Source organism: Hyalella azteca, unplaced genomic scaffold (assembly GCF_000764305.2).
Source record: "Hyalella azteca isolate HAZT.00-mixed unplaced genomic scaffold, Hazt_2.0.2 contig12030, whole genome shotgun sequence".
Taxonomy (NCBI): Eukaryota; Metazoa; Arthropoda; class Malacostraca; order Amphipoda; family Hyalellidae; genus Hyalella; species Hyalella azteca.
The window spans coordinates 93727-107439 of NW_025942000.1; the positions used below are offsets into that span (position 1 = coordinate 93727).

The window sequence follows — 13713 nt, forward strand, 5'->3', positions numbered from 1 at the left end:
CTGTAGCTTTAGTTTTTGTAAGCCGCGCAATGATTACATGCATGATTACATGCATGTGGTCTTGAATATTGTGGACCGCGTGTAAGCAGTCGACGTATTTTTCTCTTTTATCGTCCACCTCAGTATCTCGTGTTTTAGTTTAGTTCCCTGACCAATTTACGCCAAAGCTGTGCGAGAGAGAAATACGGACTCTTGCAGAGCAGAATCAGCCTCGCCGTCACCGCTCAGTAGTGCAGTATGTTGCTGGCTGCAGCCGCGGTTGGATAGAATGCGGTGGTTGCGCGCCGCGTTGCCTACCCAGTCTCAAGATTTGCGGTTTACGTTAGAATGACTAGTGCCTCCACTCCTATCAATTTATATTAACACTTTTCGACCCTCCATTGAAATTCCACAGAAGTTTAATTTCAATGCTTGTGGAAGTATTTTTTTTAGTCGAACAAGTAGGATTTGTTGAATTTCACATCTGAATGACTATTCAACGTAGCTTGTGCTACATTGATTTATGACTTAATTAGAAAGTGAACCAACTAACTGGTTGAAATGGATGAAAATGAAACGGAATACTCTAAGCTAATCAGCTCTTCACCTGAGGTTGTCAGGGACATATCAGATCAGGATCCGTCAGTCTCCGTGCCGTTTTTGCCAAGTCAGGAATCATCTACTGACAAGGAAATCTGTCCTGACGAAGTCTCTGACAAGGATGTCATTCTTGAGGGAGTCGTTGACGAGGAAGTCACTCATGATGGAGTCGCTGCCACGGAAGTCTCTCCTTACGAAGTCTCTGACAAGGAAGTCACTCATGATGAAGTCGCTGCAAAGGAAGTCACTCCTGACGAAGTCTCTGACATGGAAGTCACTCCTGCTGAAGTCTCCGGCAAGGGAGACGCTCTTATCGAAATCGTCGACAAGCAAGTCACTCTCTACGAAGATTCGACTGCCGCGAAAAGCGAAGAGGCTTTGCCTAATCCATCAGCTGAGAGCTCTGTTGAACGGGCCCACTCTTTCGAGCTCACAGAAACTGAAAAACGCAGCGATAGTCTTCCCAACATCAATGAATTGGGAGATTCTCCAGTACAGTCATCGTCTGTAGGTGCAATCCCCCACGTGTTGATTTCCGCTGAAACTCCTTTATCATCGGGCCAAAAAGCAACGTCTGAGGAACTATCTCTGAACCTGAGCCCCGACAATGGTGGCGCCTTCTACATTGGTGAGGAACGAACTTGTAGTCCAAAGTCTCCGAACTCTGACAACTTTGGCGGATCGTTCCACAGCTTGCCTGATAAGAGCAGAGAGCGAAGACCAAGTTTTATCCAGTCACTATTTTTGAAAAGCGTCTCGCAAAAGCAAAAGGATGCAAACCAAAAGTCTCCTGAACCAGATCATATGCTTGAATTTGTACCTCCGGACGGCGGCTTCGGCTGGGTGATCGTGATGGCGGCGTGTGTTGTCAACATGTGGATCGTGGGCTTCATCAAAAGCTACAGTTTAATTTACGTCGAACTCAAAGCTGCCTTCCCGGACGCATCGGCCTACCACGCTTCGTGGATCCCAGCACTACTCTCTACCATCGGCTTGCTTGTAGGTGAGAAATGTTTTGCACTCTGCACTAGAATTCGCACTTGTTTTTGTTACTCTTTAACTGTCATACTAAGTCCATGCATAAGTTAAAACGTTTGAATAAGTTAAACGTCAGTTAAATTTATCGAATAAATTTTAATTGTAGTTTGCCTCATTACTCATGAAATGAAATTGATTATCCCAGCATTTGTTGGTTGACTTAGTGAATCTCGGGCTTGAGATAATCAGTTGTGGTTTGCCGTGACTTGAGGGAAGGGGAACGTATTGAGGGTAGCCTATTTCGCCGTAACTGGCTTCTAAAAGTTAATAATACATCGAGTACATCATTTCTATTAGAGTACACATAGTTTTCGCATGTGATTTGAAGCATTCCTTTACCAGGACAGCAGCTTTATTATTTATTTCATTTGGGAAAAACATTTGGGGAGAGATTCAGTTAAAACGTTGAATAAATTCTCAAGTTTTGAACATTAACTTGGGTTATTTTGAACATTCTTCAATCATGGCTGGAAGGTTCTTAGTTTTTCTAAGTCGCTTTCTGCTGAGTATTCGATGCATTGCCAGCTGATTCACTCCTTCATGATACTCGGTTTACGTGGTTAAAATTCACGACATTTTGACAATAAGATAAACTTTAATTGTCACACATCTTAAGTTAACAATATTTCGACCATCGATTTCGTTATGAGATTTATACTTCACCCCGGACACTCTTGAAATTATTATTATTTTCTATAATAATTTGTTACCTGGGCACCTTAGTATAATAGTATATATAATATTAATAGTATAATACTAGTGCAATACTATCGACCTCTAGGTTGGTCCCACTGACCTGCTGCCGGCGTCGGTCTCTGTGGACCCTCTTATAATGAGGAGTTCGGTCGCAAATCGCTCTTGTATGGCAGCCCTCGTTAGAGGATAATATCGCAGTGACTTGATGGAAGGCGAACTTGTTGAGGGTAGCCCATTTATCCGTAACTGGCTTCTAAATAACTAAGGTTCATGAGAATTTACGTAGTTTGAGAGAAAATTTGTCGTTTTATTTATTTGAATGGAAAGTATGTTTTTTGGCTTACATTGTTTATATTTGCCAAAGAATTCTTCACAAGTGATGCTGTCTTAATTATAACGTATGATAAATTGAACATCGGACTTGGCAGAGCTCGCACAGCCATGCAATGCTTTGACATACTTTTGTTTGACGAGTGTTCTGATTTGACAAGAAAAGGTTATTCTATAAGAATTCATTTATAGGACGTGCTGCCAACACTTGGCTCCATTTTCTTTTTTGGTCCCTAAGAACCTATTGCAATTTCCGAATATTTCGCAGCGCTTTACATGCAATATATATCGTGGAGTCGAGTAAAGTTGAAGCATTTTTTTACAATTTCACTGCTAAAGAAATATATTTGGAGGTAATTCGGGACAAATTTAAGTGAAATATTACATTTAAATTTTTAGTTTTGTAAATTTCGTTCCTCACAATAAACTACTTGTGTGTGTTTAGAGAAATCTCCATTGTCTATAAGGAGTAGAAATTGTCTAGGAAAAAATTTGCTTACTCGCTGCACGAATGAGCAATCTTTTCTCCTTTCTTTTACCTTCTCAAACGTTCCGATCATTTTCTCGTGCATTTTTTCCGATCAGGGCTGCAAGCAACTGTTACTCGATTATTTAAGAATTTACCATTAATGAACAAGTATTAAATGGTTGTTTTGTGATCGTCTTTATTAATTACCACTTGATTTGAGTTTACGCTTCGATACATAAAATTTAAACGATAAAATTACAAATTTTGCTCTTCAAAAATGACGATTTAAACAAATTTCATAATTGATTTTTTGTTTTAAAAGCTACTTTGTAAATTGAAAATAACATTCAAGATTCTTCAGGCGAGTTTATCGCTTACGTCATTCGTTATCAAACAAACCATGCAGCGGTCACGTGGACGCTGATAAGCCTGCTTGTCAACATAGCAATCAGTTCTCCCTCTCTGCGCATGCTGGTTGTAAACAAGATGTACAAAGTGCAATCGCTCAACTCTTGACCGCTGAACCCTCGGGATCAATGGAAATTGATAAGCTATTTCCCTAGATTGATTATCCATCTTATCTTCGGTTTTTATAGGTCAGTGATTCATGATAGTTGGTAATAAATTCATATGCACATACTCGTGCATGCACGCTGCACATGCTTATCATTGTGATTATGTTTGTTATTATTTGTTCAATTTAGGGCACTTGTCACGGTCTAATTAAAGAATTTCCGTATTAGGTGATAATAATATTAAGTGCAATTTCATATAAGAGGAGGCGCGGTTCCTGCAATAATAAAATATGTATTATGTAAAGAGTTACTCCTCGAAACAAATTTGTTAAAGCTGTTTTTTAAGCATTGCTCATTTATAACTAATCTATTCATGGATCTTCAATTACAGAGGCGGAAATATACGAATAGAAATAAAGTTTCACTGCGCTGATTTTCGATGACAGTTATTGTATTTTTGGTACAAATTTTCTACTCAGAAAATTTACCCAACTACATAATAAACTCTCCAAATTATCAGCAACTTGAAAATTACATCTTTTTTCCATGCATTACCTCAAAAATGATCAAGATTCAAGAACCTCAGTTCTCATTACTTCACTAATGATAACTTTCTTAAGCAAATTTTTTATTTACTCACTAATATTCGTATATAATTTTTCGGTACGTCTCTTCGCAACAAAAGTTTTTTTACGTCACTAATCAAAGTCAATACTTTTCGGGTGTGTCACAGCTCCAATCGCGGGTGTGCTCAGCAGGAAATATACGTCACGAAAAGTGTCCTTCTGTGGCGGGTTGTTGGTGTCTTCTGGCCTCTTCTTCTCCGCTTTCACCACCTCCCTCACTCAACTCATCTTCACCATTGGGGTGCTCACTGGTAAGCTCTTCTACACACAGACAAATTATTGGCTCATCGTCCAAATGGCGGTGCATATCCTAACCCATTTTAGCTCGACGAAAGGACTTATCATAGTTACATCTGCCATGTACTTGTGCTGTAGGTAATAAGTACATTTTTAGTTGTAAAATTATTCATCCAATTTTCGGAGCCTTGGTGTGTTAGCGGAGCACGTGGAGTCAAAAGAATGTGATGCCGTCTTTGCAATTTTCTTACTTCAATAATCGAGAAACGTGAAACGTGCGTGGTCATATCTTCCATGGTTGAACTAGTATAAGGTTGATCCATGAGATGCTCATTTTTGCGGATGGAGCTTGTTGTTCGTCTGTGACGTCACTGATCTCAGTGACGTCATGGGCATTGACCAATCACCGAAATGCAATCAAACCAGTCAACCATTCCGTCGTGTGAATGATGGGATTGTTTACGTTTTTCGATCTCAGTGACGTAACAAGAAAGCTGAACTGAAAGACGGATGATGGTTGAACTAGTATAACTGATGGTTGAACTAGTATAAGGTTGAACTGATGGTTGAACTAGTATAAGGTTGACCCATCAGAAGCCCATTTTTGCGGATGTAGTTCGTTGTTCGCCTGTGACGTCACTGATCTCAGTTACGTCACGGGCATTAACCAATCACCGAAATGCGATCAAACCAGTCAACCAATCCGTCATGGGAATGACGGGTTTGTTTACGTTTCTCGATCTACGTGACGTAACAAGAAAGCTGAACTGATAGACGGAACTTCTCGTGGGTCAACCTTATATTATATAGTTCAACCATGATATGTTCCTTCACTATTTACAAACGTCTTCGTCGGCGTAACAGAAATACTTTCAGCGTATATTTAGGTCAAAAATAAATCCCGCCAGAGTATTGATAGCAATATTCAAACTATTTACTTCAATACGGAAACGTGAAAACTATGCGGAATTAAATCTCAACATTTAACTAATTATGGTATTTTTCACATGATTTAAAACATTTACATTTCATAGGAATGTTTGAACGAATTATTCAAGATAAACTGTGCGTCTGATATAATAAAAATTGGCTTTAATTATCTCATAGATATTAATATTTATTACGTCTCTATCACGCGATACTTTTATTGCAGGTCTGGGTGCAGGTCTCTGCCAGACGCCCGGCATCCTCATCGTGTCATTATACTTCAAGAAAAGAAGAGCTTTGGCGTCCGCCATCTGCATCTCGGGCAACTCTATCGGGTCGTTCTTCATGCCTCCTCTCATCGACTATCTGCTGTGGGAGTACAGACTCCGTGGTACGTTTCTTATCATTTCAGCGCTGCAGCTCCACATATCAGTGGCTTCTCTCCTCTACAGACCAGTGAGAGAACAAGCAAGAATACAAGCTATGGAAAGAGCGAGGCTAGCTAGGGCGCAGGCAAGCGGGGACGAGAGCCAGAAAAGTCTTTTGCAGAACGGTGAAGACTCGGCTGGTGAGCTTACTTTAACTCCATCCAATCAAAGCTTGCGTCGGAAAGGCTCCAGCTCGCTGATGATGAAAGTCAGAAGCTCTAAACTTCTAGCAGGCGAATGCAAAGAAATGACTCATCATGTATCATTCCTGCGCAGCATGTCCATGGTTGCCAGCGTGCCTGACCTCGCGGAATACGCTAAGAAAGTTCACGTTTCCATGGACCGAGACATTAATGTCGTACCTCCTACCCAATTAATAGTCGCAAAACGCCATCACACCGTCAGCGAGTCTTCCGCTCCCGGGGAAATTTTCAAGTCGAGCTCTGGAGGGCGCTTGAACGATCCCGCCAGACCGACTTCTATCCGGAAAGTACACAGTTCGCTCGGCCGAATGGTCCTCACAAAGCAGGCGGTGAGCCGACTGCCGCCTGGGCATTTTCAGGCTTCGCTTGAAAATGAATTAAATTCCTCAATTTGCTCCATACTCAATGAACCAGCGATTCCGGAAACTGACGAAGATGAAATCAACGACGACAGCCCGAACCCATTCTTGGAAGATTCTAAGCCAGAAGCAAGCCCAGCTCCCAATGAGGTGACAAAGGAAACAAAAGAAGAGAAATCCGAAGAAACCTCGAAGTCTTGTTTACCGATGTTCAAGGTCCTTGGAGCCTGTTTTGATAAGGAAGTGCTCAAGACCCGCAAGATGATCCTCTTCACGACGTCTGTGGTGCTGTGCGCCGTAGGGGCGCCGCACGCGCTCTTCTACCTTCACGCGTACGCCAAGTCGGTGGGCGTGGACCCCAGCAGCGTGACGACGATGCTCTCCGTGTCGTCCATCGTGGACCTCGTCGGCAGACTCACTATTGGTTTCGTGGCCGACATGCAGCTCATTCCAACCGCGTACATCTACCTTATGAGGTGGCCGAAAACTCGATCAAAGTATTCTTTTAAGTTATTAAGCGATTCCGATACGCTGGTTTGTCATGACCGTGTCATATTCTTTCTTACTAAACTTCTTTTTTCTAATTAACTTGTGAAAACTTTTCATCAATACAAATTACCTAAACAAGAAAACATAAACTTTCTGGCTTTCCGTGGCCACAGCTGCGCACTGGGAGGCTCGGCCGTGCTGGCCATCTCGTTCAGCCAGACGTTCACGGCGATGGCCGTGATGCTCTGCTTCTATGGCGTCGGCATCGGCGCATACTTCGTCATCATACCCACGGTGCTCGCGCAGATGCATGGCATCGTCAAACTCAACTCGTCCTACAGCTTCGTCAGGTTCGCCATGGGCTTCATAAACTTCGTGTCGCCTCAAGTAAGCGGTGAGTCTTTATTGCAATGGATCATTTCAATGTTGCTTCATCATGGAAAAAGTTCAATTATCGTGGAACATGATAAATTGTTGTACCTATTTGAATAAACAATTTCTTACTCGTATCTGAATGGTTCTTAGTATCTGGCTTAAAGACTGCAATCAAGCAAAGCAGCTGATCTTAGTTTTGCTGAGGTTATTACCTCTACAATTGCCACCATGAAATAAAATTAACATGAATTTGTTGGCAAGAAAAAACACAAGTTGCTTTAAAGCACTCAATTACAGTTTTTCAATTCTGGCCGAGGTTTTATCCGCAAAAATTGATGTAGCAGGTATGATGGCTATGCATTAAGCAGGCTTTATGAGCTATTAAATATACCATGCACATAAAATTTCAGGGTGGAAGCATGATCGTATTAAAAAAATTCCGATTGAATCAGTATATACTTCAATGTTAATGAAGGTACTTACATGTGTCGAAGGCATTTTCTGGGTATATTTTTAAGCTGGCAGCTTCCATGTTCTTGTTTTCGTTTTATTCCTTCCCTCTTCCTTCTCCTCCGTCATGCAATGAGCAACGTGATTAAAGTGCAGAATGAAATCACGTGAAAATAACACAATTAATAACATTGATTGTTATTAACAGACTGAATCAAATTATAAACACATGACGCCCTGAGCGACATTCTGTTCACCATCCAACATCGCGCCTTCAAAATTAAAATCATTTGTATTATCTACATAGGTACCTATATTGGCCTATTTTAGAGACTTGAAGCGTGTATATCCATGCAGTATTGGGGGGGGGGGGGTCGAGAGTTTATGTTTCAGTAATCTGTGATGAAATTATTGAAAGTTCATCTGAGCATACCAAGTATTTAAGAATAACGCGCATAATATTGATTTTCCCCACGCTTGCGTCACCATTTGAGCCGTAAACTAGTAGGCTCGACATTGATGATGGTGATGCACGTCACGTTAATGTGCACAACGCGGCCCTGCATACACTTACACTTAAACCGCGGCATCACGCTTGATATTTTGTCGTTCAGGGTCAGTGATAGGAATTATGTGTCCAGCCTGTGATGACGCAAAATACAGCATCTCAGGATATTCAGAGATACTGTATTTTCGTACTATATATTGTATATATGTATTCAGACTGCGTATCACCAGACGGCTGTGACTGAAATAAATAAACTAATGGCTTGAGTCGATACGTAGGAAATTGTGCTTTACATCCGCAAAATTTTTGGTGCGTCGGTTGGCAAGTTCTTGTCACTATGCGGAGCAAAGACACGTGTTGTAAGGCTGTACTCTGTTCGAATGTTCGATCTTTTATTAAGATCTCAGCGTTAACGAGGCTCGGTTGCACTTCGGCCGTAATTTGCATACAGTTCACTAATTTTTCCGGGATTCAGATAAGTTCAAAACTTCATGAAGATTGACTGATTTTATTTTCATAATATGTGTCGTAATCATGCGCATACTTTACCGTGAGAATACAATAATTCTATATTGATCTAATCTTATATCACTACACGGCAATGATTTTCAATTTACCTACCTTTATAAATTCGTTGCGATGCAAATGCAAATGCAACGAAGTACCTGACCTACGTACTGGACAAGAACCGTTCTAAGGCCATCAGTCAAGCTTATTTAATGTGTACTGCAAATACACTCTGCTCCCCACACTCTCTGCCCCGCATATACTGAGCCAATTATTCACATTTATCAATTACTTTGAAGTGTGTCTTTCTTTTAGTTAAATTTGATGAGAAAAACGCGATATGAGCGACGTAATTTTTGCAGATTGGAACTCTGTTCTTTAATTTAGATCTTTATCATCTCGTTTTTTTTCTTGCAAGTGTTGATTGTGTAATGGTAATCTGTGGAACCATTCTTAGTATAGATTTTTTATTATATTTTTGGAAGAGGGAGGTCGAGGGAATGATTACATGCACAGTTTTGAAAAACCTTTATTCAAATCAATTTCATGCTGTCACGATTATACGTTCACAAGCAAATAAAATGTTAAAATAAATAATTATTTTACTTAAAAGGATCACTAAAGCTACGTTTCAGAAATTGTACAAGATTGTTGTTTCTTATGTAAAAAACACTATTGTATAAGTTATTAATTAGATGTAAGTTTGCGGTTCAAGTAATATTCCTACGTGATACGTGCTCGAATATGGCTCAATTACTAACTACAGTATGGAAACTCAAAAATATTTTAAACTTTAAAGTAATGAAAGATCATTTATTTCAATAAAGTACCTAACGTTTATATCGATTATTTATTTTCATATTTATTTTCAATCTCGACTGCGAACTCATTACTACATTACGTTCCGGTTGAGAGCGTTAAAACTGTTATGACAGAGGTGCTTCGTATGACATTTTTTCGCTACGCCTACATTTAAGATGCTATAAGCACTTGTGCGCTTTTATCCCCATTTAGTGATCTTACTTCAATGGAGTCATATCTGCGTACTCTCTGCGTCCGAATCCTGAAAACCTGAAATCTTGCCGCCTCAGTAGCTGAACTTTATCAACGCTCACGATCACAAACATAGGCCAGCGGGTCAACACCCTGTTGATGCATTAAATTTACGAAACGAGTTGTCAAGAAGTACAAAATATATGTATTGTACTTATGTTAATTTAATTCTTGCTTGAAGCAAAAATTAAATTTATATTGATTTTTTTCTTGTAATTTTTTAGCCACTTTCCAATTATTTTCCTACCAATTCGGACCACATAACAGTAAAAAGTTTTCAAATATTAAAAAATTTCTAGGATATAATTTGCTGAAAATATTTGGTTTCTAATTAATTTTCCTAACTTGTTTATCTAGCGCTACATTCACATCTATCTGGCGTACATAAAAAAATTTAAGTCGACATTGTAGCTTATAATTACAATTCATTTCATGTAGGTACATGAGCATGTAGGAACATGGGCATGAAGGAATAATGTCCATGAAGTTGTTGAGTGCGTGATGCCGCATTCAGTTATCTTGTATTGAAACTTCTCTCTTCTATTGTAGGAACTTCGTGCATCTAAAATTCTCATTACAATCTTGTAACTAATTTACCAAGCAATAAATTGCTGCTTCTTAATGAGCTTCCATGGATATTTTAACATCAATTATTCTCGTCCCACTGAAAATTTCTTTGACGTATTAATAATTTTTTAATTATAAATTTAATTATACAGCTAAGAAAATAAAATGTCCAGCATGGTTAAGTAAATTCATCAGTCCCTGCAATGGTTTATATTCTATTTTCAATAAATTCTGTGTTTATATTCTGTTTTGAAGCATTTGTAGTAGAAAAATATTTTCTTCTAAATTTACAATCATCGAGTGCCTAAATCAAGCGATTAGAAACCTTGTCGCGCGCGTCATCCCCCGAAAAATGATTAATTATTGTCCACAAATTCGTGTTACCAAATCGACGATGTAGTAGCACAGCAAAATTTCGCGTTAAGCCGTTGGAATTTAAGTGATAGTGAGCACCACTGCGTGGTACAGTACCTTCACCATCCATTTAGATCATCTCCTGAAATCTGGATTAATGGTGTACATGGAGAAATGGTGTTACCACTTGTATCACATGAACATTATTGTAACCTACGTCTATGGAAGGAAATGAAGCATATACCAGTCTGACCTGCATCTGGGCAAGGAATTCTCGCGTAACTAGAGCAGTTAAAAATAGAGCTTTTGAGATGGTCGCTGCGCGGTGCTTGGTTAGGGAGGCCTTGTGCGTGCATTTCTCAGCCTCCACTCATGTGCACTTCTCTTCTCCGCCACTCATGTTCATTTCTCAGCCTCCACTCATGTGCACTTCTCTTCTCCGCCTTTCATGTTCATTTCTCTGCTCCACCACTCATGTTCATTTCTCTGCTCCACCCTCCGCTACTCATGTTCATTTCTCTGCTCCGCCACTCATGCACATAATATTGCACCAAGATGCTTATTTCTACAAAGTTATTCTTATTTGCCATCATCAGCAAGGTCGACAATGCTGAAGTCTTTCGTAACTGCAGCGGCACTCTGGTGTTTAAATTTCAATTTAATTTTCGCTTTTAATTTATTAGGCAAAATGATATGTTATTTAGTCGATATAACTGTTTTATTTCCCATTCAATACCGTATTCATCAGACATGAGCATATATGCGGTCTATACTGCGCCTTTACTGATACTGAACAAAATTTCTATAACGAACAATTCCTTTTCCTTTTTCAAAATCATCGCTTCTGGTATTTTGCGTTTTACTGACCTCTTAGGCCTCGGCGTCATGAACTTTAGTAAGATCTTAAAACTATTTTCTAACATAAAGTAAGCATTAGATTTTACCAATAATTCAACATTAATAATCTTAACGTTTATGATTAATGTTAATAATACTATTATGTTTAGTAAGATTTTAAATCTATTTTCTAACATAAAGTAGGTATTCGATTTTACCAATAATTCAACATTCTTAATCTTAACGTTTAATATTAATGTTAATATTATAATGTGTAACGTTTTTTGCACAACAGGAGCGTTGGTGGACTACACAGGAACGTTCGCCGCGGTGTACTACTTCATGGGGACCTGCATGCTGGCCGCGGCGCTGGTGGTGCTTGTAGAGCAGATCTTCTGTCCTCCTAAGCCTTTCAAAGACACCGAGAAAATACCTGTGTAATAACACAAATAATGTCTTCCTTATTTTCTATCTTAAATTGTAAATATATGGTTATAATCCAGGCGCTGTTAATACGAAAAAAATCTGATCCCATAGTTTGAATAAAACAAAATTCTGAGACATAATACAATTAACTAATTTTTGCGCATTCAGCCTTTTCTTGGCCTAATATGATTGACTGAAGGAAATAGAACTTTTTTGGTTCTTGGACCAAAAGCGACTTGAAGTACTTTAATTTCTCCAGGTTTTGAATCCCACACGATACAGACTTCATGTATATCGTATTTTGTCATCACATTTACCTCAGTAACTGACCAATACCCTGATGATGTAGTGTTGTACGTCTGGAGCCGTTACCGCATAGGCTGTGTTGTCGGTTGTGTTTCATCACACGATCAAATAAAATGTGTGATTACACACATCACATTCAAACATCGCGCGTGCTAGTGAAATGTGACTAGCATCGTTACACAAACTTAATATTTATAGATTGTAAAATGTTTTCATGATGTACAGAAAAGAATTTATGACGCGTGTACAGGTTGACAATAGGCGAGCATTGTAAACGGTTAATACATGTTTGTTGTGGTAGTGTTGCTCATTTATACTCCAATCAATAACGAAATGTGTCTTTCATTATATATCCTAACGCATATATAATAAATAAATTGCTTGAAAATTATCAGGATGATGATACGCAGGATGATACGGGAATATAAGTGTATAGGTGGGGAAAGTTTGGGTGAATGGAACTAAAATGAATATAATAAATTAATGCAGCAGTCACGAGTTGGAATATATCCTTGCGAAGTTAAGAGAAACTAACAAGAAAATTACAAATCGTATAAAATTATTTGAAATATAGCGGCAACTATTTGTTATTTTATTATTTTTTCTTATTCATCTTATAATCACGCGAACTTTGCTATTTGTTTATATATATTTTTTATCGTTTGCGCTGATTACGTGGTCGATGCTGCAGCCGATGATCAATATGATGTAGCAACAGCTTCTCCAGACGAGCTCCCAAGCTGCAACGACTCACCAGCTCGTAAAAGAATAATTTCTCCTGTGGGAGGTCAGCCTTCAACGATCAAAGTACTACCTATGCTTAAAGTTCTAGCAAATTTTAGGAATGTTTGGGAAAAAATTAAACCATTATTTTTTCTTTCGCTACAGCTCTACTTTGTCGTACATATTGACATAAAAAATAAAATATGCGGAAAAAGTTGTATTAACTGGCATGAAAGCACAGTAAAACCATTTTATCATATGTTCAATATCTATATAATTCGGCTCATGATGATTCATAAGTTATTTACTCATTCGAATTCAATCAACGGATTTTCCTGCGATCAGTCTTCTTGCTGTAAACACGCGTTTTTTTATAATTAGGTTTTCAAAGAGACTTGTTGAGCTTCCATGCATTACATGATATTTGTAAATCAGCAATGTGTTTATACGATACAAAATTATCAATTCTTCACATCCTCATTGCTGTGCAGTTGCGAGGTTTGTGGTATGAACAAAACAGCTTATTTAATATCATCCTTTTTGAAACTCCTCAAGTATTTTCAATAAAATAATCTTAATTATTGCATTCTCCAGTTTTTTTTTATAGAATAATTCGCTTTATGCAACTTTACTTTTTTTGCGAGTGTGTAATATAGGAATATTATGTGCAACAACTCATATGTGAACCCCACTGACACTGAGTGCAACGCT

The 13713-nt window shown here is 38.7% G+C and overlaps 1 protein-coding gene across 1 annotated transcript; it reads left to right on the top strand.

Annotated features, from left to right (window-relative positions):
- Window positions 1-245: 245 nt before the first annotated feature.
- LOC108671960 lies at window positions 246-12579 on the top strand. Its single transcript, XM_018159561.2, has 5 exons — window positions 246-1582; window positions 4361-4504; window positions 5644-6883; window positions 7070-7290; window positions 11843-12579. The coding sequence occupies exons 1-5, from the start codon at window positions 541-543 to the stop codon at window positions 11986-11988; spliced, it is 2793 nt and encodes a 930-aa protein (XP_018015050.1). The 5' UTR covers window positions 246-540; the 3' UTR covers window positions 11989-12579.
- The last annotated feature ends 1134 nt before the right edge of the window (window positions 12580-13713 follow it).

Coding starts and splice junctions, on each gene's coding strand:
- LOC108671960 (XM_018159561.2), top strand. CDS start 541: ATGGATGAAAATGAAACGGAATACTCTAAGCTAATCAGCTCTTCACCT. Junction 1,583..4,360: donor TACCATCGGCTTGCTTGTAG/GTGAGAAATGTT, acceptor GGTGTGTCACAG/CTCCAATCGCGGGTGTGCTC. Junction 7,291..11,842: donor CGTGTCGCCTCAAGTAAGCG/GTGAGTCTTTAT, acceptor TTTGCACAACAG/GAGCGTTGGTGGACTACACA.